The 27643-nt window shown below is 62.4% G+C and overlaps 1 protein-coding gene across 1 annotated transcript; it reads right to left on the bottom strand.

Moving 5' to 3' along the window:
* Positions 1-2976: 2976 nt before the first annotated feature.
* SLC4A1 (solute carrier family 4 member 1 (Diego blood group)) lies at positions 2977-17252 on the bottom strand. Its single transcript, XM_002719180.6, has 20 exons — positions 17121-17252; positions 13499-13580; positions 13284-13374; positions 12275-12342; positions 11559-11739; positions 11342-11477; positions 10830-10953; positions 10632-10716; positions 10305-10486; positions 9654-9864; positions 9281-9493; positions 9026-9174; positions 8721-8915; positions 7954-8127; positions 7458-7547; positions 6770-6936; positions 6209-6462; positions 5383-5552; positions 5124-5297; positions 2977-4571 (listed from the first exon to the last, which is right to left on the bottom strand). The coding sequence occupies exons 2-20, from the start codon at positions 13511-13513 to the stop codon at positions 4491-4493; spliced, it is 2760 nt and encodes a 919-aa protein (XP_002719226.2). The 5' UTR covers positions 13514-13580; positions 17121-17252; the 3' UTR covers positions 2977-4490.
* Positions 17253-27643: the final 10391 nt, after the last annotated feature.

Below are 27643 nucleotides of genomic sequence, written 5' to 3'. Positions count from 1 at the left end.
AGGCAAAGGTTGAAGCAAAATGTCAAGGCAAGATCTGGATGATTTTCCAGCTGAGAGATGAGTACCTTGGATTCATTGTACTCGGATCTACTTTGCTGTGTGTGGAAATGTTCATGAGAAAATATAAGACAACAGCAGTGATACAAACTTTCACAAACAACTTCAGACAAAAAGATACAGAGTAAACAACCAGCGTGAAGGCTGGAGGGGAAGACTCAGCAGGAGGGGAGGGCAGGAGAGAAGGAAACAAAGAGGCAACAGGAGGCCACCACCTTGGCTGGCTCTGGGCCTGGAAGTCCTGGAGGAGAAAACATCCATGACCTCCCCTGCAGCTCTACCCGCATGCTGTTTACATTTTTCTAAGGTTTTAAAAATAGATTTATTTATTTATTTGAAAGGCAGAGTTGCAGAGAAGCAAAGGCAGAGAGAGAGAGAGACAGAGAGACAGAGACAGAGAGACAGAGAGAGAGAGAGAGTCTTCCATCGTCTGGTTCACCTCCCCAATTGGCCGCAAGGGCTGGAGCTGCACCGATCCAAAGCCAGGAGCCAGGAGCTTCCTCTGGGTCTCCCACGCAGGTGCAGGGGCCCAAGCACTTGGGCCATCTTCTACTGCTCTCCCAGGCCACAGCAGAGAGCTGGATCGGAAGTGGAGCAGCCGGGACTCAAACCAGCACCCATATGGGATGCCAGCACTGCAGGCGGCAGCTTTACCTGCTACACCACAGCACAGCCCCTAATTTTTTCTGTTTTAAATCCTCACTCCTGGTTCCAGCATCCTGGCACAGTGGATTAAGCCACTGCCTGCTGTGCCAGTATCCCATGTGGGCACTGTTTCAAATGCTGGCTGCTCCACTTCCTATCCAGCACCCTGTTGATGGCCTGGGAAAGCAGTAGAGGATGGCCCAAGTGCTTGGACTGCCATAGCCACATGGGAGACCTGAAAGAAGGCCTTGGTTCCTAGCTTTGGTCTGGCCTAGCCCTGGTTATTGCTGCCATTTGGGGAATGAACCAACAGATGGAAGATTCTCTCTCTTTCTTCTCCCTCTCTGTAACTGCCTTTCAAGTAAATAAATCTTTAAAAAAATAAAATAAAATAAAATAACCCCTCACTTCCACACACACAATATGAGAGGTGTTCAGTAAGTTAATGGAAAAAATGTGTATTATGAAAAAAAAGTATGCTTGGGTTTTAAATTCTCTTAGCTCCGAGTAAACCTACATTTCCCAGAAACTGTTTTTCTTTTTTTTTAGGAGGTATTTTTAAATTTTTATTTGTTTATTTTTATTTGAAAGGTAGAGCAACAGAATAAGAGAGAATCTCCCATCCTCTGGCCCAAATGCTTACAACACTGGCCAAAGCCAGGAGCCAGGAGCCAGGAGCTCCACCCTGGTGTCCACGCGGGTGCAGGGGCCCAAGTCCTTGAGCCGTCACTTGCTGCCTCCCAGGCGGTTGGTTCATCAGCAGGAAGCGTAGCCTGGACTCCAGGCAGGCGGCCTCATGGGGATTTCGGGGCAGGAGCAGTGGCTCAGCCGGACCTGCCCCGGGATTACTCCGCCTAAGGCCCCCTGGGCTCCCTCAGCCCGACGACGCGACGCGGGGCACAGGGTCCTGCAATTCACCAGCTGCGTGCGATCTGCGGCGTCTGGGCCCTTTGGCTCGGTGGCGTCACTCCCCTGCCAGGGTGCTCACCGGCCGGCCGCACCTCAGCCCAGCAGTCCAGGTCGCTTTCCGGAGGGTGGGGCGGCTCAGCACGGTTTAAACCGCAGAGATGACCAGCGAGGGCGCGAGCAGCCTCCACGTTTCCCCGCCGCCTGCCCGGCTCTGGCTCCGGAGCTCTGGGGTCTGAGCTCTGGGGGCACAGCCGCGGCCCCGCCCCCTGCACGCGGCCGGGAGCGGTGGGTGGACAACACAAACCCTCACACTCTCCTCCGAGCGTGGGCGGAGTGGGTGGAGCCGGCGGCCCCGCCCCCAGGCTGCTTCCTAAAGCCGAGTTCCCACGCTGGTCCTCGAATGCAAATTGTTGTTTAGCAGTTTGGGACCGGGTCCTGGGACTCTGCATTTCTACGAAGCTTCTCTCCTGCCGGGGATGCTGTCTGGGTAGAGTGTGGCCCTGTCCCAGCTCCCCTGGCGCCGGTGCTGTTACCCCAGTGAGACAAGACTTTGGAGCGAGGGCGGCAGCCTTGGCTAGGGCAGGAACTGTCCCGGACTTGGAGGTAGCACTTGAGATGAAAGAGAAGAGTAGGATCTCCAAGGAAACAGTGCCCAGACAGCTACTAGGTTGCCAGGACGGGCAGCCTGCCTGCGGGAGGGGGCTGCCAGTACCCCCACCCAGGCCCCCAGCCGCCAGCCTCAAGCCCTGGCTTCTGGGAGCAGCAGGCTGGGACTGGAGGGACTGGCAAGCGCTGGGGTCAAGGCCCCTGCCTGAGCACACGCAGCTGCTGTGGGTGGGAGGTGGGCGCAGGGGCCCGGGTTATGTCTGCCACCCTTTGCCCTGCCAGCCTGGGATGGGTCAGCTGGGGATATGCACAGGGAATAAATATAGACTCGGGGAAGGAAGCCAGACGCCCCGCCCTGCGCTGACCTCTGGCTGGGAGTCCGCGGAGGCCAGGGAGGGAATGTGTCCCAGCACTCTCCTGTCTAGGGGAGGGTGACCCCGGGCTCAGCAGCCTCCCAGAGTTGCTGGCAGTGGCTGGGGACAGGAGCTGCGCCTCAGTGTCCTCCCGAAGGAGCTATCCGGCATGCTGGTCTCAAGGGTGTGGGTCCACAAGTAGCAGGACACAGGGGCCGGGGGCCCTTGCAGCGCCTCTCCCGCCCTGTGGCGCTGGGTGCCTTCTGCCCCTGCTCTCCTGGTGCTCAGTGCTCGCCAGCTCCATGCTCAGGCTCAGACGAGCTCGGCCTGGCTGTTGCGGCCCCCATCGATGCAGCCCTGCCCTGGCCCACTCCACGCAAAGACCGCGTGACCCTGGATCCACAGCTCTGGGTAGGGGCATTCAAGCAAGGCAGCCCGTCCCACACAGACGCATTTATTGGCAAAAACGTATTCCAAAGCATCAAGGGGAAGGGGTACTAGTGGAGTGGGCGACTGTCCTTAGCAATGTCCAAGGAGCAGAGGGCGAGAGGAGACAGGGCATCCCCGTCAGAGTAACCATACCCACAGCCCCCAAGGGGCTCGCTCACGTTGTCACACTGGGTCCTCGTGAAAACCCCACGAGGTCGGTACCTTCGTCATTCCTCTTTTGCAGGTGCGGAAACCGAGGCTCAGAACAGGGCAGAGGCAGGAGGCAGCAGGTGGATGCCGGCTCTCGGGCGTCTGTCACCACCTCCTTTCTTTTTGGTCCCTCTGGAGCCTCAGTTTCTCCCACCTCTCCCCACTTCCAGTTCTTTCAACTTTTTTAATATTTTTGTTTTATAAAAAAATAGATTCCCTCCCCCCATGCTGGAGAGCCTACGGTCTTCTACCCCAATTGGGCAAAGCTGGGTTCTCCCCAGGGTTGAGTTCGGGTGGGGCTGGGGACAGTGCGTTTCTTATGGGGGATCTGGGAGCCTGTATGAAGCTAAAGTACAGTGACAGCCCTTAGAAAATACACAAGTAATAAATTACAACCCTCCCTCCCCCGCCTGCCCCCGGCTCCCACCCCCCCCCATTCTAGAATAGACTCTGCATTGCTCCCTCTCGCCCACGCCAGGGCAGGGTCTGTCTCAGTCCCCTCAGGGTCCACAGGGTCCAGGGCCTTCAGTATGTGTTTGTGGAATGAATGAATGAGGGCATGCGAGGGAGCCAGCATTGAGGAGTCCTGCCTGCATCCCGGTCCCTCTCCAGAACACCTCTTTCCAACCCCAGAGAAGGGGGCTTCAGGTTAGGGTTGGGGCGGAGAGGGGAAGGAGGTCACGGGGCACCTCTGGGCGTGGCATGGTGGGTGACTACGGGAGGACGCCCTCTGTGGCTCAGGAGCTGCGTGGCCTTGGGCAGGTGTGGAGAATGCTGACTACTGTATCTCCAGACTTTACAAAGCCCTCTTCCCACATGTATCTTTGGTCCTCAGCAACCACTCTGTAACGTGGGTATTATTATCAACATACCCATTTTACAGAAGAGGAAGCAGAGGCTGCAGAGTTCAAGGGACATGCCCAAGGTCACACAGCAAGCAGGCATCCGGCCACCCCCCGCCCCCAGAGTAGCCCTCTCTCTGTGCCAAGAAGAGACAGAGCTCAGATCTCAGTCTCAGTAGAGACCCCCAAGTGGCAGCGTGGCAGTAGGAGGGACTATGGGACCTAATCCCCCGAGGTGGGCCCCTTGGCTGTCTCTAGCCGGAAAAGCCAGTTTACCTTTGGTGGTGGTTTCCCATACACCCCCCTTCCACCCAGTCTTGGGGCCACAGCTATTGCCCAGGAAGAGCCTGGGAGTCCCTGAGGTGCCCATGAACTTGTGCTCTTCCTGGAGAGCGGGGGAGTGAAAGTTGCAAGGGGGTGTGGGGTCTAGGCCAGCCCCTCACACAGGCATGGTCACTTCATCATATTCGTCCCGACCTTCTTCCTCGTCAAAGGTGGCCTTGGCGTCATCGGCATCCAGCTGCAGGGGTGGGACAGGAAGCGGGGAGGGTAAGAGCCTCTGTGGTTAGGAGAGGGTCTGGCTGTCCCTGAGCCTTGCCCTGTGTGGTCCCCAGCCTCCCAGTGCGGGGGAGGAAGGGTCTGGATGAGTAGTTCCAAAGTGGAGGAGCCCCTGGGGATCTGGTGCCCAGAGGGGTAGAGGGGAGCAGGGGGCCCCTTCACCAGGGCACCCCGCCGTGGCCTGGGCCGCGTCATGGAAGAATTCCATTAGCGGAGCATCTCTGTGCCAAAGGATCTGGAAGGTGCCAGGTCTCAGGGAGCTCAGGGCAGCCCCACCTGCATGTGTGTCTTGAAGGCTTCCGCACCTGTCGTTGATCCTCCTTACAGGTGTGCAAGGTGGAGGCACAAAGAAGCCACCCGCTCCACATCTCTGCAGGCTGGGAGCCAGACCCAGGCCCTACCCCTGCGCTCTCCCATCCCCCCTTGCTGGGAGACACGCCTGTCACGTTCTCCCGCCCCTCTCATCTCTCTCCCCGCCCAGCCCCTACAGCTGCCCAGGCCGGCAGCCACTCACACACTGGAGCTCCAGGTTGCTGAAGATGTAGGGCAGCAGGAGGCGCCGCAGGGGCACAGTGAGGATGAGGACGAAGGGCAGGGCCAGTGAGGCGGGCGTGGACTTCACCACCCACAGCGCGACCAGACAGATGATCTGGATGCCCGTGAACAAGTGCATGCGCCAGGTCTTCACCTGCAGCCGGAAGCTGGGTTCAGCGCCAGGCCTGCCCTGGCCCGCCCACCCCTGCCTCACATTGGGCCACCGGGAGGGCCTGTACCCGCTTGACGAAGGGCACGTCTGGGTGGTACTTGGGTGGCTTGAGCAGAAGCAAGATGCGGTCGAAGAGCTGGATACCGCTGAGAGATGTGACCCCCATATAGAGGAAGATGCCAAAGAGCACGGCCAGGGGGATGCGGGACAGGATGGGCTCCATGAGGATGGACAGGCCTAGGGGCAGCAGCACCGTCAGCCCCAGGCCGCCCAGGGGTGGACGTCCCCGGGGGCTGGCTCGGCTCTGGGGCTGCACAGTGAAACCCCAGGTGCCATGCAGAGCCTCCAGGAGACAGGCTCGGAGAGGGGCGCAACCTGCCTGGGGCCACACAGCCAGCCTCCTCCTGCACAACATCAAGTTCACCTCCCTCCCTTAAGAAACTCCCCTGGCCTCCTCACCCATGACCAGGACACTGCCCACGCGGAGCCCTGTGACCCCCCACCGGGACTCAGCCCAGAGCGTCAGCCCTTGCAGCTGAGCTGGAAGGGAGTGCAGATGGGGAAACTGAGGCTCAGAGACCAGGAGGGGTTCTGGGTTAGCAGCAGGGCAGAGCTGAACCCACAGTTCATTGAACCTTTGCTGGGTTGGCCCGGGAGGGCAGGGTCCAGTCTGGAAGAGAGGCCCCTCCCCCTCCAGCTCAGATGCCCACCCCAGTGCCCTGGGCATTCCTCCAGGATTCCCTCCTTCGAGGACCTGGTGCTAGGGAGCTGTGGGTGGCAGGGGGGGGGGCGGGAACTTGCATGTGGGGGAGAGGCAGATGACCTAAGGGGCAGGGGCTGGGGTCAAAGACAGGGCAGGGAGGTGGCACAGGGCACGGCCAGCTCTCACTCACCCACAAGCACAGAGACCAGGAGCCCGCTGATCCTCTGCTCCTTGACCTCCTGGATCTGGGCCGCAGCCCCTGGGCTGCTCGCCTTGCCCATGACGGTGAGAGCATTGGCGTGAGTGACAGAACGCACAGTGGTGGCGCTGAGCCAGGGCATCCCGAAGAGGGCAGCCACCCCGCCCATGCCCACGACCAGCAGCAGGTCCAGGTGGAAGCCGGAGCCCTTGATCATCTTGCGTTCCGGTTTGCTGACGATCAGCCTGGGGGTGGCAGGAGTCAGGGCCGAGCCCCTCCCTCCTGCCTCTCCATGCCCGTGCCCGTGCCTGCGCCCATTTCCCACTGTCCTCCCGGCTCCCCTCCTCCCACCCATCTTGGGGTCAGAGGTGCCCCAGCATCCACTTATCCAGCCCCTACTTAGACTTAGTTTGGGAGAATATTTCTTCAAAAGAGCTCTCCAAATTGTGCAGTGCCAGGTCTCACGGAACCTGGACCTGTCCCCGACGGCCCGAGGCTGCCTGGGGGCATCTCATCCTCCCACCCGAGGCCCAGCCCGGCCCTAGCTCTCACGTGGTGATCTGAGACTCCAGGAATATGAGAATGAAGACCAGCAGGGCTGGCAGGGCGGCCCCAAACATCATCCAGATGGGGAACTGGGAGAACAAGCCCAGCGGGTGGATGACCCAGCCCCTGGCCGAGGAGTTGGACACCTGGAGGCCGCTGGGCACCGAGAGTTTCTGTGGGGGGGGGAAAACTGGTGAGAACAGCAGGGGCAGGCGACAGGGAGCTGAGGGGGTCTGGGGAGTCAGGGCGCTGGGGTTGAGAAGAGGGGTGGGGGCACTTGGGGGCTTCCCTATCTTGAGCATCCATTCTGCACCCAGTTACTGCCCTGCGCCAGACACGCGGCTTCTCACCGCCAACTTTACAGATGGGGAAGTAGCATCAGGGGTTGGGTAGCTGACCGCATAACCCCACAGCACATGGCTACTTGTGCCAGAGCTGAGATGCATACCCAGATCTGCCTGGCTCCCAGACTCTTACCTACTACCCTGGATTAAAGGGATCAGCCTGGCCCAGCCCCTTGCTTTGGCCAGAGGGGGTCCTACGGGGTTGTGGGAGGGCCCTGGGCTCCTAGGGGAGGCGGGGATGGGATGCAGACAGGACTAGGAGTTGGCTTCAGGTTGAGGGAAATGGTCCTTGGCTAAGAAGTGAGAGTGGGGACAGTGGGTGGGGTTTGAGGGCTGGGAGGAGGAGTCACCTGGGTGTAGGTGTCCTGGATGAAGGAATCCACCAGGACCATGATCAGGATTGAGATGGGGACCCCAAAGTCTCCGATGACCCGACGCAGCTGGGAGCATGTGAAGGGACCAGCGGTCAGTTGTCAGGGGCTCCCACCTCTCATCCCCCCCCCCAGCCCTCCCTCCTGTCCCGCGTTCACCCAGGGGGCCCTGTTCTTCTGGGGGACTCTGTCAGCATCCAGTGACCTGTCCTGCACCTCAACCATCCTCATTCCTTTCTTCTCCCTGGCCCACAGCCCCCCCATTCCCTCCCAAGAACTGTGCCTGGTTCTCAGCCTGGCCGGGCTGAGTCAGGCTAACTGGCAGGGAGAAGCCCTCGGAAGCAGGGGGCCTGGAGGCTTGGGAGTAAGGATGGGGTCTGGGGAAAGAAGGGAAGCTAGGGCACCGGGAAGTCGGGAGGGACTTTGGACTGATGCGGGCCAGTGCAGGCCGGGATAGGTGGGGAGGGGTGCTCACCATGCCGGGGAAGTAGGAGCTGTTCTTGAACTTGCGCAGCATCATGGCAAAGAAGAAGGTGCCGGCCATGAGCACAAGAGAGAGGAGGGCAGTGTTGGGCAGGGGGCCCTGAGGTTTGGGCTTCATTACCACACTGTGGTTGTATCGCCCCTGCAGCGGGTGGTCCTGGAAGATCTGCAGGAGAGAACCAAGACATCCTGTTCCCTCCCAGCCTTGGCTTGGGCTGGAGAGCACCAGCTAAGTGTACCCAACACTGTCATCCGTCCATCATCCATCCGTCCATCATCCATCCGTCATCCATCATCCATCATCCGTCATCCGTCCATCCTTTATCAGCTGAGGAGGCAGAACACCCCACTGGCTGGGCCCTGTGGCTCTTCAGAGCAAGCGCCTGGGCAGTGGGAAACCTCAGAGCCCCGACTGCCCTCTCCACACATGTAGCTTCCCCTGCAGTCTCACACACACCTGCCCACTAGTCCCGTTGTGTGGGGTCACGGTCACGGACACACATACACAGAGTCATCCTCACTGCACAGACATATGGCAAGAACACAGGCAGCAGGCGTCAACATGTCAATACGGTCTTGTGTGCAGATGTGAGTTCCCCAGTCTCTCTCCACACACACACACACACACACACACACACGTGTGCGTCATGTGTGCAGTCGCATGGCTGTGCCACACCAGCGCTGGACAGCCACAGGTGCCCTGTGCACACAGCCTGTTGGTTATCTCATGTCTGCAGTGACATCCCCGTGGGCCCCCACCTTGATCAGCTTGGAGAAGGTCTCGTAGATGAAGATGAGGGAGATGAGGAAGGAGAAGATCTCCTGGGTGTAGCGCGAGATGAAGCGGACCAGGAAGCTGCCCTCGAAGGCCACCACCAGCACCACCAGCAGGATGAGCCAGAAGCCGATCCACGCCCGGCCCACGATGTACTCCAGGTTGTTGCTTTCGCAGAACTGCGGGGCGGTCAGAGGGAGTCGGGTCAGACAGGTGGCCCAGGCCCTGCGGGGGCGGGGGCAGGGGGCAGGGGGCGGGGCTGGGGTGGGCAGGGGCGGGTCTGAGCTACCGAGAAGAAGGCTTCCTCAAACACCAGCAGGGGTCCTGAGAAGCCAACCACAAGCAGAGGCTGAGCCCCGAGCAGGGCGAAGAGAATGCCCTGCACCGCCGTGGAGATGAGCAGCTCCGACACCCCCATCTGGTTCCGGGTCTTTTCTCCTGGGGGCAGAGGTCACAGTGGGGTCAAGGTCATGAGCTCCTTTCCAGGGGCCAAGGCAGAGGCCAGAGGGTAGGAGCTGAGAGGGACACAGGCGTGGGCACTGACCCAGGAGGCCGCCGAAGGTGATGGCGGGGGACAGAGCGGCGAAGTAGATGAAGATGACGGCAGCCAGGACCTGGGGGCTGAGCGCGTCTGTGATGTCGCTCAGGTAGTAAGGGTAGCGGCGCCGGATGTCACGCACCAGGCCCCCAAAGAGCCGGCCTGTCCGCTGCAGAGGGTCCTCTGGTTCGCCGGGGGCCCCAGCACCCCCATTCAAGTCTGCGGTGGAGGATGAGGCGTGGTCAGGTGGGTGCGGTGGGCGTTGCCCAGTGGGGAGGGGGTGTCCAAGGAGGCTGGGGGCACAGGTTCAGGGACAGGGTGGGCTGTGCTGGGAGGTCGGGGGATGGGTGGGGGCTCAGGGCCTGGGCAGAGCCGGTACCTAGGCCCTTGTAGAAGCTGGGGTCTGGCTTGGCCGGGCTGGGCAGGTAGCGCCTCCGAAGCAGCTCCCTCTGCACAGGCACCAGACTGAGCAGGGCCTGCTCGGAGGGCACGTCCGTGGGCGGCAGCACCAGACTGCAGTCCAGAAAGCCCTCCAGGGAGTGCACCAGCTCCCCCCGGCTCTGGGTCAGGTAGGCCTCGGTGCGGAACACCTGTGGGCAGGAGAGAGGCTCAGGGCTGCTGGGACCTGCTGAGCGACAGGACCCTGGAAGCCACAGCCGAGGTCCCCAGGGACCAGAACCCTCTCACCGACTCTCGGTGCTGGGCACGCCTTGCCCTAATCACCGCTGAGGAAGGGCTTTGGGCACACAAGCAGGGGAAGGGGAAGGAGCCAAGGCAAACCGGGCAGGTTAGGCAGGGCAGACGAGGCCAGCCCAAGCCAGCCCTAACCAGATGGGACCAGGCCAGAGTGGGCCCGACCAGCCCAGCCAGGCCAGGGCAAAGGCCCGGCCAGGTGAGATGAGTTAGGCTGGCCAGATGGGCCAGACACAGCCGAATGGGATCGAATGCATCAAATGGGAGAACCGAAAGCAACCCAGGCTCGCCCCGGCCCCCCTGGCCGCTGCCCCAGCCCCCACGGAGCCCTCCTCACCCTCTCTGACATGAGGGTGGCTGCGGCGCGGCCAAGCTGGGTGTAGTCGGTGTGGGGAGCCTCGGGCCCCAGCAACACGAGCAGGAAGCGCACAGGCACAGGCAGCTCCAAGGCCTCCAGCATCGCCGCCTCCTGCAGCCGCACGAAGCCCAGCACCGGCCGCTCCAGGAAGGTGGCCCGGCCTGGGGTAAGGGGCAGGTGGGAGGTGGTCAGGCCCGGTGGAGGGGCCTGGGAGGAGGCTGCCGGCACCAGGCTCAGGGAAAGGCAGCAGGGCCCGCAGGAGAGGTGGGAGGAGGGAGTGGCGAGGGGCAAGACCCCAGCTCTTACCCACGAGCACCAGGGTGGCCTCCGAATCCGGGGGGATCTTTTCCAGAACTCCCGACGGCGACTGTCCCTCCGTGCCGCCCTCTCCCTGGAGGAAGGGGGGCATTGAGGGGTGTGCTCAGACCACCCTGGACCCCAGACCCCTCTTGCCCTTGCCGCGTTTGGGTAGGGGGCTTTCCAGCTGTCCCTGCACAGCCTCACCTGCACACAGAAGAGCTGCGTCTCCAGCGAGGGCTGCTGGGGGAGCAGCGGCTCAGCAGGGTCCCCAGAGCGTGTCAGGACCACGGGCTTCACACCCCCCAGGGCCTCCAGGTCTCCGGCGTGGCTGCAGGACACACAGGGGATACCCGCTGAATAAGCTGTTCAGGCTATGGAGGTGAGCAGTGGGAGGGATGGGGGGGGCAGACATCAAGGAGGGCTTCCCAGAGGCCAGGCCGGAGGGGCCCATGGAGGAAGAAGTAGCCGAGCCTCCACTCAAAGGCCCCTGCGCATGTACGGGGGCAACTCCTGCCTGGAACCACTGGGTGGGAGCCAACGAATGGATAGAGGACGGGCTGGCAGGCAGCAGCTCGGAGCACAGGGTGTGGTCACTCTTGGGAGGCACTGGGGAGGACGCATGGGCCCGCAGGGCCACCTGCAGCTCCGGGGAGATGCTGAGCGGAGAGGTGTGGGCCTGCTGGGGGCAGCGCCCGGACCCCAGGGGGCAAGCGCACCTGTGTTTCAGCAGCAGCGCCCGGAGCAGCTCATCTCGGTCCTGGGGCCGGATCTGCTCCTCGTAGATAAACCTGTCCAGCAGTTGGTTGGCTACCCCGGCCAGGGAGGTCTCCGGGAGGTCCAGGAGGAAGGTGCCTGTGAGCAGGGGAGGGGGAGGTGAGCCCCAGGCCGCGGAGCTGGCGCGCCGCCGGTGGCCCAGGGCCCAGTGGGGCTCACCCTTGGCGAAGACTCTCTGCAGCTCCAGAAGGCTCCAGAAGGTGAGGTAGGACAGGTGCGGGCGGCCCCAGGCGCCGTCCTGGCCCAGGTTCTCCTCCAGCCTCACCCAGTGCGCCGCCTCCATCCATCGCGGCTCCCGGTTCCGCTCGTCCATCACCAGCTCCTGCAGCTCCACGTAGACCTGTGGGCCGCGGGCCCACCTTAGTCCCGCAGGGACCCCGGGCCGCGTGGGCACCTGGCAGCTCTCGGGAGATGCCCGTAGGAGGCCCAGGACAGATCCCGAGCTCAGACCAGGCCACTGGCTCCAGCCCCCAATGTTCTGGCCAGGCCCTCACCCCGTTTCTGAAGGCACTTGGGGAACCTCAGGCCACTCAGGGCCAGAGTGGCTGCTTGGGGGCGAAGGGGCCAGGGCGTGGTGGCTGAGGCTAGAGGGACCTTCGTCGCCACGGGGCTGGGTCCCTGCCCCAGACTGTGCACCCTCAGGGTCATAGCTGAGAGTGGGTCCAGGTCCCTAACCCACAAGATGATCTGGTACCCAGCAGGACCTGGGGCTCCTCTTCCCTTCCCTTCCTGTCCCTTCAGGACACCCCCTTCTCTGCCTGCTTGTGGGGTTTCCCAGCCTGAAGCTGCCACTGTCCCTTTGCTTCCCCTTCCCTGGGGAGTGTGGGAGTCCCGGGGGCGGCGTGGAGGCGGGGACTGGGGGAGGCTGGTCCTACCTCGCGGGTGCCCGGGTGCGATGATGTGGTGGTGTGGTAGTCGGTGGGTGCCGGCTCGAAAGGGGAGGCTGGAAATCCAGAGGTGCCGTTGGTGCTAACCCCCAGCGAGTCCCCCTCGCACCCCAAGGTGCTGCTACGCCACCCACTTGGGCCCCTGAGGCCCAGGCCGGGGAGGATGCCCCCTCCCTCCCACCAGCCTGCAACCCTGGTGCCCCCACTGCCACCACTTGGTGGGACGCGGTGCCCACACCAGCCCTGGGCCCAGCCTGGCTCGGTCACTCCTCATCTGCACCCGGTGGAGGACCCCCGGCCCCTCCTCAGTGACCACAGGAAGGGACCTTCCGGGGGTGATCGGTGAGCGGCCAGGTCTGCTCCCTCCCCTGCCCGCCCTGCATGCGGGCTCCCTGCCCTCTTCCCACCTGGGGAGTCTCACCGACTGCACACTGAGCCGCGTGGCAGGGTGGGGCCAGCCTCTTATATTGCCCCCCTCCCCAGCCCTCATTTCCCAGAGGGGCCTCTTAACCTCAGTGTCGGTCACCAGCACTTAAGGTCCGTTGACAGTAAACAGGTGACAGCTCCCCACGGGGGCTCCCCACAGCAGGTCAGGGACCATGGCCTTGGGCAGGCTCCTAAGGTCTCTCTGCTCAGGGGGTCTCCACAGCCCCCCATTTCTCAGGAGCTTTGGACCCCAGGACAGAGGATGTCCCCAGAGCCAGCCCAGTGCCCGGCCTAGGAGCGGGCGTGGGGTGGGCTCGGGGGTCTGCGGGTGCACACCCTTGTCCCAGACAGGCCCCGCTGCTCTCCTGCACGTGGACGGGGTGCTGCGACGGGTGAGTGGCCCGGCTCTCCCCCCCCCCCCCGCCCCCAGTCAACTCCTGTGATCATTTCAAACAACACTGTTTACCCTTCAATCAGCCAGAATTGGGCAGAGAACTGGGGGTAGGGGGAGGGGGGCCCCAGGCCCAGCAGCTCAGTGCTCGTCCTGGCAGAGGGAGGGGCTGGAGCTCACCTGCCGGCTCCTCCACCTGGGGCATGGGGACCCCGGGGTCTTCATACTCCTCCTCCTCCAGAATCTCCCCCAGCACCTCTTCGTAGTCCTCCTGCGGGGAGCGGAGAGCGAGGCTGGGCCGTGAGGCACCCCCTAAGCCCCCAGGGAGGTGGCGGTCCAGGGCTGGCCCTGCAGAGCCCCCAGGTAGGAGTGTGGCGACGCCGGGAGAGACCCACCTGCAGATCCCCCATGGCGCTGTCCTGCGTGTCTGATCGTCCACGGCGATCGAGGCCCCAGCATAACCCGCGGCGCGGGTCCCTGCACATGGAGAGGCACAGGCTGAGGGAGGCGCAGGCATCCTGGGGTCTCCTGTCCTCCCCCAGAGGGGGCTCCCAGGTACTGGGAGAAGGTGGGGGCAGAGGAAGGATGCATGCGGGGCAGGGGATGGGCCGCGCGGGGGCAGCAGGCTCGGCTGGCATCCATCTGAGAGCGTCTGGGGTGCGTGGGTCACGTGCGTCAAGGCCAGCTCCATCTTCCATTTGCCAGTCTCACCGGCCCCTCTTCCTGTCCATCTCCAGGACCCTGCCAGCTCCCCAGGAGCAGGACCAGTCCCCTTTCAGCTCCCCTGAGGGTCCGCAGAGCTACCGTCTGCCCCGAGATGGCGGCTTCCCGCTGGGCACGGAGCTGCCGTGTCCCTGGGAGTGGCCGCAGATCCTGGGGGACGTGACCTTGCTTCTCTCCCCACCTCGTCTTGAACCCTGTCTCTTTCTCTCCCTCCTCATCCAGCCCACAGCCTCCTTGTGGTTCCTGGAACTCACCAAGCCCTTTCCCACCCCAGGGCCTTTGCACGTCCAGCTGTCCACATTGCGAAGCCCTGCCCCCAACACCTCAGCCCTTCTCAGGTCTCAGCTCAAATGTCTCCTGGTCAGAGGCCCTCCCTGCTCACCCTAATAATGCCCGGTAGCCCAGTCTGTCAGTTTCTGGTTTGTGGATCGATTTTAGTGACGTCTGACTGTGCTTCTGGAAGGGAAACCATGGAGTACAAAGACCCTGTGTGTCTCTGTCCTCAGGAAAGCCCCTCCTCTCAGCAGAGCAGTTGCCACACAGTAGGTGCAGCTGACACCCAGTAGGTGCTCCATAGGTGTTTCTTGAGAGACAGTAGGAAGGGGTTCCTGTCGCGAGCTTGGAGCTCTGGGACTGGTAGGACCCAGCCAGGAGGCCCTGAGCCCTAGCAGGGAGGAGGGTGTGTCCATCTCAGGAATGCGAGGACGGGCCCAAGGGAAGGGCGTGTGTGCACGGCGCCCTCTCCCCTCTCACCCACTGGGGCGCAGGGTGCTGGGGTGACAGGGTTTGGGCTGGGTCAGGCTGTGCCCAGAGCCGGGAGGCGGCAAAGAGCCAGGCCCGCCCCTCCTCTGCAAAGCTCCCAAACCACCCCCCCCCACCCCCTGAAGAGGAACGGGTGCACGGGCAGCCTCGTGGTTCCCGAGATGATACATGTGTGCCCCCAACCAGCCCAGGCCCACGTGCTGGGTGCCCAGGAGGACGAGCAGGGTCCAGGGGTGGTGTCCAGGGTGGGGGTGGCCTTGGAGGAAGGGGCCCTGGCGCTGGGCGGGCAGCTCAGGCGGGACGGGAAGGGCTGAGAGGCCGGAGCCCCGCAGGTGTAGGAATGGCAGGGGCTCCCCCCAGAAGCTGCGCCTGGAACCTTTCTGAGGACCGGGGGCTCCTGCGTTCCGGGAGGGGGCAGGGCCACGACCGAGCCCCACCAGACAGCCACGCGAGGCGTGAGGCCTTGAGGAGCCTGCTCACACATCTGTCTGTCTGTCTGCCTGTTTCTCCCCCTCCCTCTCCTCTTCTCCCACCTTTTTTTATTTTTTATTTTTTTAATGTATTTGAGAGGTGGCAAGATAGAAGGAGAGAAGGAGTTCCCATTTGCCAATCCACACCCCAGGTGCTAGAAATGACCAGTACTGGGCCTGGCCAAAGCCAGGGGCCAGGAACTCCATCCGTGCCTCGTACAGGGGTAGCAGGGGCCCAACCGCTGGAGCCAGCGTGCACATCAGCGGGAGGCAGGCGTTGAGCGGGACTTACACCGGGGCACTCCTTTGTGGACATCCTCACCAGGGGTGTAACCCATGCGGCAGTGCCTGCCCTCCCTCTGCCGCCTCTCGTCTCAGGACCTCCTGGGCCTCAGAGCTGTGGCCTTAGCGTCCTATCTGAGGGGTGGGATGGTCAGAGCCAGAGAACCCACAGACCTAGGCTGCTTCTCCGTCACTGCAGAGCTGAATGGCCTTGGGCAACTCGCAGCTGCTCTCCAAGGCCTCAGTCATCCCATCTGTATAATGGGAGAGTCTTTCCACAGGGCCTCTGAGAAGTCAGAGACAGAGGCGGGGAGAATGGAGATGTCTTGAGCCCACGGGGGCTGCAGAGGGGCACCCAGACCCAGATTGCTGCCCCAGCCTGGCCCAGCTGCTCCCAGCTTGCTCTGCTTGGCACTGATAAGTGTCTGGTCCCTGATGGCTGCCTGTGTGTGAAAGCCACCAAACAGCTGGCCAGCCAGCCAGGGCCAGGCCAGATAAGGGCGGGTGGGGCATGTGGAGCTGGGAGGAGGCGGGGGCGACAGATGACAGGAATGCCTCCCAGTGGCATCTACCATTGATGAAGACTGTCACCAGCCCATTTTACAGATGAGAATGCTGAGGTTTGGAGAAGTGCACCTGCTTGTGTGGCTCGGTAGGTAGGTACCAGAGGCAGGATCACACCGTGGCCTCCTGCACTCCAGCCCTGTCACTAACCATGAGGGAGCAACGCCACATGGGGTGCCTGCATCTCATGCCCGAGTGGTCCCAGTCCCAGCTCTGCCTCCTACTCCCGCTTCCTGCTACTGCTCATTCTGTGGGCAACAGGTGATGGCCCCCACCCACAGGGAGAGACGGGGATGGCGTTCTGGGCTCCGGTCCTATGTTGCAGGCATTTGGGAGGTAAACCAGTGGATGGAAGATCTCTCTGTCTGTCTGTCTCTCTCTGTCTCTCTGCTTTTCAAATAAATAAATAAAAATGAAAAAAAAAATAGAGCATGACTCTGCGTTTGGATCACCTGGGTTCAAATCCCAGCCCTGCCGTTTACTGTGATTCAACTTCTCTGTGCCTCAGTTTTCTTGTCTGTCAAATGGGGGTGATGAGAACGACACCACCTCATGGACCTGTGTGAGCACGGAGTCAGCGCCCACACATAAGGCACTTGGAACTGTACCTGGCACACGCTCGCTCTCCTTATCCCTGCTCCAGGGTCAAGTTCAGACTTTGCCATCCCCATCCTTTTCCAGTTTACCTTCAGTACCCATGGGGTTAGCTTGAGCTAAGTGCGTTCAGCTTGGTGGTGGTGGTGGGGTGGGGGGGGACTTCCTTTCCCTCTAGTCTAGGGCTAGCATCAGGTCCCCAGGCAGACCCCTGGACGCGTCTTAAATGGGGAGCAGTGTCAGCTGCCATCTTGCCTCCTGCGTGGGAGATGCGGTGGCCTGGGGACCCCTGGGGGCAGAGAAGTCTGGGGTGGGGGAGACCCGAGTCTGGGAGAGCCACGCAGCTGGGCAGGAGGAGCCTGACCAGGACCCGCACCTGAAGGGGCCAGTTGTTCCCGCACACACACCAGCCACACGCTCCTCTGCCACCTGAACCAGCAGGCGCCGTGGGTTTGGACCTGGGGAGCGACGCTCACAAGATCACATTCTTACCCCACCCACCTGCACCCCCAGGAGGTCAGGGGGCTGTGCCCACCTGGACACAGATTCCTGCCGGCCACCTGCGAAAGCCCGCAGGGCAGATGCAGAAGGACCACCCCCAGCCCCTCCCTGCCCTGCTCACCTGCTCACAAGCCGTGGGGTCTCTCGACGAGCTCCTGCACCCGCTGGTGCCCTCTGTGACCAGCTGAGCCCGCGCCGGCACTAACTGCACCAGGTCCTTGCTCCCGCGCCCCGGGGGCAGCTTGCAAACCCCTGACTCATGCCCCCGCCTCCTAATCTGCCCGCCCCACGGGCCGGGAGCCCCTTCCCAGCCCCCGCCCTGCTCCCCCGTGTGCCCCGTAATCGGAGTTATCTCTTACCCACATCTGGACAGCTGTGGCCCACCCTTCCCGCAGCCCTCCTAGCACCCGTGAGTCTCTGAATCTTCCTGCCCGGGCTGAGGTTCGAGGGCTGGGCTCTCCCAGCCTCCCCGCGTCGTGCACCTGCCTGCGCCTGCCGCCGGCCCGGTCCTGCCTCTGCATCCTCCTCTGGGCTGCAACATGCCAGGGGCTTTCTCTGCTCTCCTGGCTTGGGGTCCTTCCCAGCACCTGCTCCTTCTGCAGTCTTCCCACAGGAACCTGCACAGTGCTCACGGGCCCAGAGTAGGGTGCCCGGGCCACCTCACCCCCAAGATCCTGGCTGACTCTGTAGAGCTGGTGGCTGGGAGCTCAGGTGCTGGGAGTCAACCTGAAACAATGTCAGGTCAACAAAAACCACCCGAGCTGGAGGCTGACAAAGCCCCAATGTCTGGGCACACTGGCTCCTCTGTGGCAGCCGGCCCAGGCCCCTGGGCCAGAGCGGCCGCATTCTCAGCCCCCGCCGTCCTCTCCCCCCACCCCCCAGGGGGCCTGGCTCGCTGCTCCTTGGGGGGCGGCCAGGGCCCAGGCCCCTACCCCTGGGCTCTGGCTGTTCATGAAGCCAAGACTGAAAGACAAGTTCAAGTCAACAAGAATGAAGAGAGGTATATTTATTTGTTTTTTAAAGATTTATTTGTTTAGTTGAAAGCCAGAGTTAGGGGGAGAGAGAGCGAGAGCGAGCGAGCTTCCATCCACTGGTTCACTTCCCAAATGGCCGCAATGGCCAAGGCTGGGCCAGTCCAAAGCCAGGAGCCACGAGGTTCATCCAGGTCTCCCACATGGAGTGGGAGGACTTGGGCCATCCTCCACTGCTTTCCTGGGCGCATTAGCAGGGAGCTGGATGGGAAGTGGAGCAGCCAGGACTTGAATCGGCACCCATGTGGGATGCCGGCGCTGCAGGCAGTGGCTTTATCTGCTACGCCACAGCGCCAGTACCAAAGCTCTCTTCAGTTTAAGCCACACAGAGTGAGGAGGGAGGGCTGTGGACAGGGCTCTGGGCTCGGGCAGGGGAAATGCCCCAGCCCAGCCCAGGTGCTCACTGGCTGTCCCTCGCCCTCTCTGGGCTCTGCTTTCTCATCTGTCAGGTGCAAGTGTTGGTTCTGTGGCTGCCAGGCTGAAGGCGCCCTCCCCTGAGACAACAGCGACTCGGGGAGGGACAGAGAGCTGGGCCGGGGGCCTCGCCACCGGCGCACTGGGTCCCGGCAGAGAGGAAGCGGGCAGGGGCTTGGGGCCCGGGCCAGAACCCTGCAGTCTGGGGTGGCCTCCACTCCCGCCTGACTCTCCCGGAGCCCACGAGGCCCAGACAGGGGAACTGTGGCTTCCCGAGCCCCAAGTCCCCCCACACTGTCCCCCTGGGCTCCCCCGCCCGCTGAGGGTGCACCGCTTGCTACTTTCATTCTCTTCCGGATGACAGTGAGGGCGGAGACGCAGGTGAATGGCCCCCGTCTCTGGGCCGCGGCAGCCAGCACACAGAGCTGCCTTCGGCCTGGTCGGCAGCCCACCAGCGCCGGCCTTCATCCCAGTCAGCAGCAGAAAAGCCCTGGCCGCTGTGGATATGCCCCCCCGCCCCGCCGGTGACTTCCTGTGGCCTGGGGTGGTGCATGCCAAGGGAGGGCCCTGCCCGGTGGGCCCAGGCTCCACACCCTCTGCCTGTCTCAGGAGCCAACAGGGGGTCGAGTGCGGGGCTGGGGTCCAGAGAGCACTGACAGCCGGCTGTGAGTGACAGCAAACGCGACACCCGGCTGAGGAGGGGCCTCTGGGCGCCACCCCGCCGCCGGGCAGAGGCCCTGCAGCGGTCCCTTCTGCTCGCGCCACGTGTTCCAGGGCCTTCTCGGAGCCCTGACTGCACAGGGACGGTTGTCCCAGTCTGGTGTCGTCGCACTTATGCTGGTTCATGCTTTTCCAGGAAGAAGATAGGACACCGGTCTCTCATTTTATTCCAATCTGGAGTTGGGTCAGGTTTTTTAAGATTTATTATTTATTTGAAAGAGTTAGAGAGAGAGAGAGAGAGGTCTTCCATCTGCTCGTTCACTCCCCAAATGGCCACAACAACCCAGGCTGGGTCAGGTCAAAGTCAGGAGACAGGAGCTTCTTCCAGGTCTCCCATGTGGGTTTCAGGGGCCCAGGCACTCAGGCTGTCTTCTGCTGCTTTCCCAGGCGCATTGGCAGGGAGCTGGATCAGAAGTGGAGCAGCAGGGACTGGGACAGTGCCCACACGGGATGCGGCAGCCTCACCTGCTAGGCCACAGTGCTGGCCCCTGGGGCTGGGTCAGTTCTGGCAGCAGGCTGGGCCCTGGAGAAGCAGCATGGTCTCGAGGACTCCCATGACCCCCACCCCGGGCTGGGCAGAGGGGTCAGACCCCCGGCATTTGGGGAAAGCGAGCACAGGACACCTTGGAGCATGTCCTAACTGGCCCTCCTGGTCACCCACTCCACACCCTTCACTCTGTCCCTCGGAGTCCCTCCTGGCCTCCTCCTACAGCACTGGGGAGAAGCTTACCATGTTCCTGTCCCACGTCCACGGCCGTCCTTGTCCAAGTTCATGCTCTCAGATGGTTGGGAGCCAAGGCTGGCTGTCGGCAGCAACAGAATGAGCCGAGGAAGGGCTGTGTGGTGCGGGGCCCAGAGAGGCCCTGTGGTGGGGGCGGGGGCGTTCCTCTGCAGGGACAAGACTCCCCACATCCCATCTTGCATGCAGAGTGCAGGTAGCCCTAGGGCAGGGGCGAGGCGTGGTGGTGGGCCATGGGAGGGGCTTTCTCCCCCCAGACCTGAGGACCGGAAACTGAGACTCAGCAGGTGAGGGTGTGGCTTGGAGGTCAGGTGTGCCAGCGTGTGCCCGTGACCGCCAAAGGCAGAGCCAGCTGTAATCTCACACCTGCCCCTTGACTGCCCTTGGCTGCCACCCTCAGGCCCCCTGCGGAGCCCCGCTCGCCGGGCAGCTGCCTCAGCTATACCGTGTGGACAGGAGAGGAGGCAGGAGCCCAGCTCTGCAGGCCCTGGCTGGCAGTGACAGCTAAGGCAAGTGGGCACCTAGATGGCGTGGGGCAGGGGGCTGCTGAAGGGAGGTGTGGTGGCTGGGTCCAGGAGGCTGGCAGGGGCAGGGTCTGGCCAGGGTGGTCTCCGGGGAGCCCTGGTCACTCTTACAGCTGGGACATTGGACTCCAGTGGAAGCGTGGGGGCAGTGGCTGCGTGACCCGGAGCTGGCCACGTCCTCTCTCTGGTCTTCCTCTTCCTCTCTGGGCTGGAAGCCAGGCGGACGGGAGCCTGGAAGCATCTTCTCTGGAAGCAGGTAAGGGCCGGGTTGTGAACAGCAAGGAGCCGGGGCGGGGGGGTGAGGGGGAACAGGTGTCTCCCGTGTAGCAGGCAGCCCGGCTGGGGCTGGCGCAGTCCCGAGGGGAGCACGGGGCAGCGCTTCCTAACCGAGGGCTCTGCGGGAGCCCCAAGGGACCAGCAACTTGGGAAGCAAGAGAAGATGTCCCCAGGAGTCATTCGAGCTGAGCTTTGAGTTCCTCAGGGGGAGGGGCGTGAGACCTTCCAGTGGGGACACCAGAGGTGAGGTGTGGCCGCAGAGCTGCCTGGGGGTGAGCCCAGGGGATGGGTGGCCAGGGAGGTGGAGCCCCGGGGGAAGGAGGAAAGAGGAGGGGGCTAGGCTTGGAAGGGCCCTCAGAGACGAGTCCCTCCAAGCCTCCTCCCCTGAACCCTGCCACCCCATCACCCGCACCACTAGCCCCCTCCGCTGGGCCCCGGGGCCTCTGAGAGCAAGGGGGCGGCCACCGGTCTGGCGGCCAGCAGGCCAGGTCTGTGCAAGGACACGCACTCGGAGACCCCGCCCCAGACTCTGCCTGTGCACCTGCGAGCCCTGGAAGGGACTGGGGAGGGGGCTTGTGCAGGGCCTTGAGGGGCTGGTGGGGTTTCCCCAAAGGGAGGAAGAGAGAGGTCAAAGGGCTGTGAGCGCCTAGCGTTGGGCCCTGGCCCTGGCCTGGTCCCGTGCTCTTGGCCCCTGGGTCTTTGCAGGCGCTGTTCCCTGACCCCCTTCCTCTGCAACCTGCCCTGCAGAAACTCCCGCCTCTGGGGCTCAGCGCTGGCCTAGCCCTCCCGGAGCCTGCCCCTGCCCGAGCCCAGCCCATCTGCGTCACTGCCAGGCCGGCCGCCGCCCTCTCCCCCGCCCCTCAGCTGCTGATCCCAAGGCCAGGCTCTCGGCTCCCAGGCCCTTGACCCTGGCCCAGGGCTGGGCCGGTAGGGGAGATTTCCTGTGTGTTTGTTGACTCCAATGGAAGCAGCGTACAAGTCGGTCCTTATCGGGCTGCCAAAGGAGCAGGCGAGCCGGCTGACGCTGCGAAGGGCCATCCGCGCGCCGCGTTGACCCCACGCACTTGGCTCCTCGGGCCCCACACCTTGCCGCCGCCCTGATTGCCCCCTGCCCCTGACACTCATCCAATCACGGTGCACGCTGCGCCGTCCACCACCAGCGTCCCGGCCCCGCTCCCGCGCGATCGGATGCTGTAGCTGATGCAGGCGAAACGCTGGTGCTTTCGCCGCGCGTGTGCGCTGAGCGATCCCAGCTGCTCCAGCTGCTCCCGCCCCCACTCACCCCCTTCCTGGGGCTCCTCCGGTGCCCCAGGGCCTTTCCTGCCTGGAGGAGTCCCACTGATCCGGTCTGGGGCCAACCCAAGCCCCCCAAAAGGCCTTCTTTGGCCACTCAGATGGCCGGGCCCGAGCTTTGTCACTGCAGGGAACATCAGAAGGAGGTGTGAGAGGGGAACACTGGGCGGCGTGAGCAAGACAGAAGTTAGTGTCCCTCTGACAGGGAGTCTGGAGGCAGGAGGGCCCAAGCTGCCAGGCGCCCCATGGGGTCAGGAACACCGGCCAGCTGCCTTTTTTTTTTTTTTTTAAGGTTTATTTATTATTTGAAGGTGGAGTTACAGAGAGGCAGAGGCAGAGAGAGAGAGAGAGAGAGATTGAGAGAGAGATCTTCCGTCGTGGGTTCACTCCCCAGATGTCCGCAACGGCTAAAGCTGGGCCGATCGGAAGCCAGGAGCCAGGAGCTTCTTCCAGGTCTCCCACGCAGGTGCAGGGGCTGAAGCACTTGGGCCATCCTTGGCTGCTTTCCCAGGCCATCAGCAGGGAGCTGGATTGGAAGTGGAGCAGCCGGGACTGGAATTGGCTTTCACACGGAGACCTGTGTTTCAGGTGGCAACTTAATCTGCTGTGCCACCGCGCTGATCCCAAGGTTCCTTCTATCTTTTGGTATCTTCAGCAGGTGGCTTTCTCCTCATGCTCCAATGTGGCTGCTTGAGCTTCAGCCATCACTTCTGCATCCCAGCAGGAAGGAGGGAGGAGTAAAGTGGAATGTTCTATTTATTTAAGGTTATTTCCTGAGGGTACTTCTGTGGACATCCCATTGGTCAGGACTTAGTTTCATGTGCAGTCTTTTAAAAATCTATTTCAAAGGCAGAGTGAGAGACAGAAAGGGAGAGCCAGGGAGAGATCTTCCATCCGCTGGTTCACTTCCCAGAGGGCCCTAGCAGCTGAGGCTGGGCCAGGCTGAAGCCAGGAGTCAGGAGCTCCGGGCTGGTGGCCCACGAGGGTGCAGGGGCCCAAGCACTTGGGTCGTCCGCTGCCTCCCAGCTGCACTGGCAGGGAGCTGGGTGGGAAGTGAGCAGCGCAGACTTGAGCAGACCCTCTGAAGTGCAAGGCGGGCGTCCAAGTGGTGACGTAGCCCCTGAGCACATGCCTTCCCCTCGCCCCTGCCACTGTTGGCGCCGTTCTTATTCTGGAAAGTCGTGTGTCCAGAAAATAGAAATTAGAGGACCTCTAAACCCCAGCCAGAGCCCTAGCACCTGGCCTGACCTTTGCCCTCCCGGCCGGTCTGTGGGTGGCCTCGTGCCTGGAACCCGAGCCCCACGAGGGCAGGTTCTCGGTCATGGGCGTCCATCACTGCATCTCCAGCAGTGGCAAAGGGTGGACTCTGAATGTTTGCTGAGTGAATGATCGGACGACTTCCTACAACGATCGGAGAGGTGCCCTCTCATCCCCATTCTACGAAGGGGTAGACTGAGGCGCTGAGAGAGTCCTGAGTGGAGAGAGTGTGGAGCGATCCATTCGCCGAGGGCCACACAGGTGGCCACAGGGTCCAGCTCTCTCCCTTCGTGGGCTGCTGCTCCGACCTCTCAGCTCCGCGCTGCATCAAACCCGGAGCCGGGAGTTATTTGCCTGGAGTCTGTCCTGCCGCCTCCCTGGGAAAGTCCAGCCCCCGTTTCACTGCGGCATTCTGACAGCCTCTGGTGGAATCAGCATAGCACCCGGTTGTTTGGGGAAAGTTTTTGTAGCCTTCCTACACGCCGGTGGGTGAGGCTGACACCAGGATCCACGGGACATTCCTCCTGGAATTTAGCACCGAATGAGGTCTGGAACGTCGCAGGAACTCTGAGATGTCTTTGTTTCAGACAAGGAGAACCGTCTAATCAGGTTTCCCTTTTCACCTTGGCTGCTAGGAACCTGACTTTTAATGACGCACCCACAGCTAGCCCCGACCCAGGTGAACAGAATGTGTGTGATGTAGAACCAGGGAAATTGGACTTGAGTGACAGCCGACGCTCTTGTTAGCAAGATCTTCAAACTTCCCTGAAGCCTAGCATTGTGGAGAGCATAGGACGACCTGCCACAGCTGTGGGCAGGATTCAAGGGCTAAAGCGTAGGAAAGCTGCACACACAGTCAGCCCTTGGGCCCCACAGTAGCAGGCACACCCAGTCACCAAGGTGGAGCGCAGTTTCTCACGCCCCAGGAGTTCTCAGATAAGAGAGGGAAGTGGTCAGGGAAGGCTTCCCGGAGGAGGCATCTTGAAGCCGGGGTGGGGTCCTCTGTGTAGAAAACGGGTCATCCCTTCACCTGCTGACCTCTGAGGTCACCTGGATGCTCCAGCCTGGCCCTCTTCCTTTTGTACCATCTCATCCTCCGCTAATGCAGCCAGGAAGTTTCTGTCTCCGGGTCGGGGGGCGGGGGAGGAGGTGGCACACGGCCCACAGTGGACAGAGCGGCTCTAGAGGGCTCCCCAGTCCCCGGGGACCACAAGATTGCAAAGCGACAAGTCAGCCAGCAGCCGCCGCTCCTCCGCTTGGCTGCTAGGCGCCTGCTGTGTGCAGGGCACCGTTGAAATGATCCTCCGCTCGCGGGGCTCACGCAGGGGTGATGGGGGGCAGTTTGCTCTTGGAAAAAGCCCCAGCCCGGGGCAAGAGGCCAAACCCCAGCTCTCTCCCTCACTTGTGAGCCCCCTCATCCCCAAAAGCCTTGATCACGTGAGGCGTGAGACCCCTCCCTGGAGGGTGAGCTGCCTTGGGTGAGGCAGCAGATCTCAGAGGGAGTCAGCTCCTCTCCCCTCCCAGCCGGCGGCTCCACCTCCTGCTGGTGCCCACCCTGCCCGGCAGCTCAAGTGCTGGGGCCCCTGCCACCCACGTGGGGGACCCAGATGACTTCCGGGCTCCCGGCTTCCGCCAGCCCAGACCTGGTTATTGCAGCCCTCTGGTGAGTGAAGCAGAGAATGGAAGGTCCTTTTCTCTCTCTCAAGTAAATAAGTCTAAAAGGAAAAACGTGCATTGGCTTTGCTCATAAACCTGTTCTCAATTAATCCTCACAATACTTGAAAGTGGAGGCTTGGAGAGGTGACGCTGCTTCCCCAGGTCGCGCAGCCCACAAGCAGCGGGGCTGGAACCAGATTTGCCTGCAGGCAGCGAGGGACCAAAGCTTGGGAAGGCAGCAGCCAGGAAAAACCATCCAGGAAATGGCTCTGGCTCTTTTCAGTCCTGAGAGTTCAAGGTCAGACAGGCCAAAGGAGGGCAGGCACTCAGGGACGCGGGCTCGGGCGGGGCTGCAGCAGACCGGAAACCGCAGCCCACTACACTGCCCTTGGCCTGCGAGGCCGGCTGGGCAGCAGGGGACAGCCTCTTGGCTCCCAGCACAGACTGACCACGTCCGAGCCCAGGCGGCCCAGGCGGCGGCCTGCACGGAGCAAGGCCCGCAGGAGGGCCCGCAGGGAGGGCAGAGAGCCAGTTGTGGAGGCTCCTGAACCGGGGCCTACACGGGAACAGGCAGGAAACACCCACAGGCTCCTCCTCCTCCCGCACTACTGCTTGCTGGGGGCCCTGCACTCCAGGATTCCAACCCCCGCCCCGCCCCCTACCCTCCCTCCCGTCCCACGTGGCCTTGGAATGGAGTCCAGGTTTCTCCTCCTGGTGTGGCCCCTGCTCCCCCGCCCTGCCAGCCCTCCTCTCTTTGCTCCCCCTTTCTCTACCTCATTTTTGAGCTGAGCTCGGGGTCAAGCATTTGGTGCGCCAGTTCAGATACCACTGGAGATGCCTTTGTCCACGTGGGAGAGCCCGGGTTCAAGTCCCGGCTCCGCCCCTGCTGCTGCGCACCCTGGGAGGCAGCAGTGATGGTGGGAGCTCTTGGGTTCCTGTCACCATTGTGGAAGACCCGCGTGGGCTCCTGGCTTCAGCTTGGCCCAGCCTCAGATGAGAACTCAAATACATTTTTTAAAAAAGATTATTTATTTATTTGAGAGGCAGAGTTACAGACAGAGAGAGGAAGAGACAGAAAGAAAGGTCTTCCAGCTGCTGGCTCACTCCCCAAATGGCCACAACAGCCGGAGCTGGCCCGATCCGAAGCCAGGAGCTTCTTACAGGTTTTCCACGAGGGTGCAGGGGCCCAAGGACTTGGGCCATCTGCTGCTGCTTTCCCAGGCCATAAGCAGAGAGCTGGATCGGAAGTGGAGTAGCCGGCCCTGCAAATACATTTTCAAAAAATCCGGGCTCAGTGGCGTCTGCAGCCCAGCCGCGTCCCTCCATGGCTTGGGGTGGACTGCAGCTCTCCCCTGGCCCCCTGAAGCCCGCGGGGCCTCCCCTGGGTATTCCCTTCCCGAGGATCCAGCTGCCTGGGACTCATCACCATCTGTGCACCCAGGGGAGCTCAGAGCTTAGTGCTGGGGGCACTGGGTTACCCCAGCCCTCACTGCGCCCAGGCCTGCCCCTTTGAAAGAGCAGAGCCACCTGCTCGGCTGTGGGGTTGGTGGGTGGTGCAGCACCCTGGGCTCTGGGGGTGGTGGTGGTGGGGCTGTGACTAGACGCGTGCACCCGGGCCCCTGGGCACCACTCGCTGTATATCTGGAACCCTCTCTGGACCCCCCTCCCACTCCACTGTGCTTGTCATTGCAAACCCACAAACGCCTGAAGTGTGCTCAGTGCAGGTGTGACCGGTCATCCAGCCGGGACAGCAGCAAGAGACCAGGCCACCCGCGCTCCCCGAAGGCCCTGGCTGGGCAGTGGAGGGGGAGATTTTGTGCCCCATGTGTCTGTGTCCTTGTGATCAGGCACCTGAGCAGACAGGAAGGCCACGTGGACGGCCCCTGGCCTGCCTTCCTCTCTCGTGAACCCCCTGGGTTCCCTCTCTGACTGACGCACCCGCCCTGGACAGGTAGCCCCCAGTGCCCGCCTCCCCTCCCAGCTCCTGAGGGTGCCTGCCGGTCCCGCAGGAGGAGACAGAGGGCTCCCCAGGAAAGGGCTACACCCTGGCTTGCGACTGCCTCCCCCTTGGGCAGCATCAGCGCCAGCCGTCCTGGGCCCCTCCTATCTGCAGAGCCAGATGTGGGGGCTCTGCCTGACAGCTGTCAGCAGGGTCCAATGGGGGGGGCAGGGCCATGGGTGTGTCCCCCACTGAGTGTGTACGATGGCGGGGGGCAGGGCTCAGCTCCTGGCTCGGGGAGTCTAGCACCTCTGAGGTCCCCAGGGTCCCTGAAGGCTCCGGTTCATCAGGACAGGCTGGGCGGCAGAGCGAGGCTGCGTGGGGAGCCAGAGCCCAGCCGCGCAGAGAACTGTGGTGAAGAGCGGCTCTGCCAGGTCTGGGGGAAAATCCCCATCAGAGGGGTGACTCTGCCGCCTCCATGCCGCTCCCAGCGGTCTGGATGACGGGGAAGGGCGGGGAGCAAGTCCTCTGGGCCCTGAGACCCCTGATCCTTCCCGGGCTTTGTAGACGCCCCCAAACAGGGGACCTTGCATCACCCACGGCTGTGCCGGCCTGCAGCACAATGAACCGGGTTTCCTGAAACAGAGAGTGGGAATGTGGGGACAAGGACTCAAAGAATGGAACCAAGACAAGTCCTGATCAAGGCTCGTTTATTCAACAAATCCAGTAGTATTTAAACATGACCAGTTGTTTACAAGAAGGAGCACAAAAGATTTACATATCAAAAAGGCTTTT

Source organism: Oryctolagus cuniculus, chromosome 17 (genome assembly GCF_051225735.1).
Source record: "Oryctolagus cuniculus isolate XC-2025 breed Fujian yellow rabbit chromosome 17, ASM5122573v1, whole genome shotgun sequence".
In the NCBI taxonomy this organism is placed as follows: domain Eukaryota; kingdom Metazoa; phylum Chordata; class Mammalia; order Lagomorpha; family Leporidae; genus Oryctolagus; species Oryctolagus cuniculus.
This window is presented reverse-complemented; position numbering and strand designations above follow the sequence as displayed.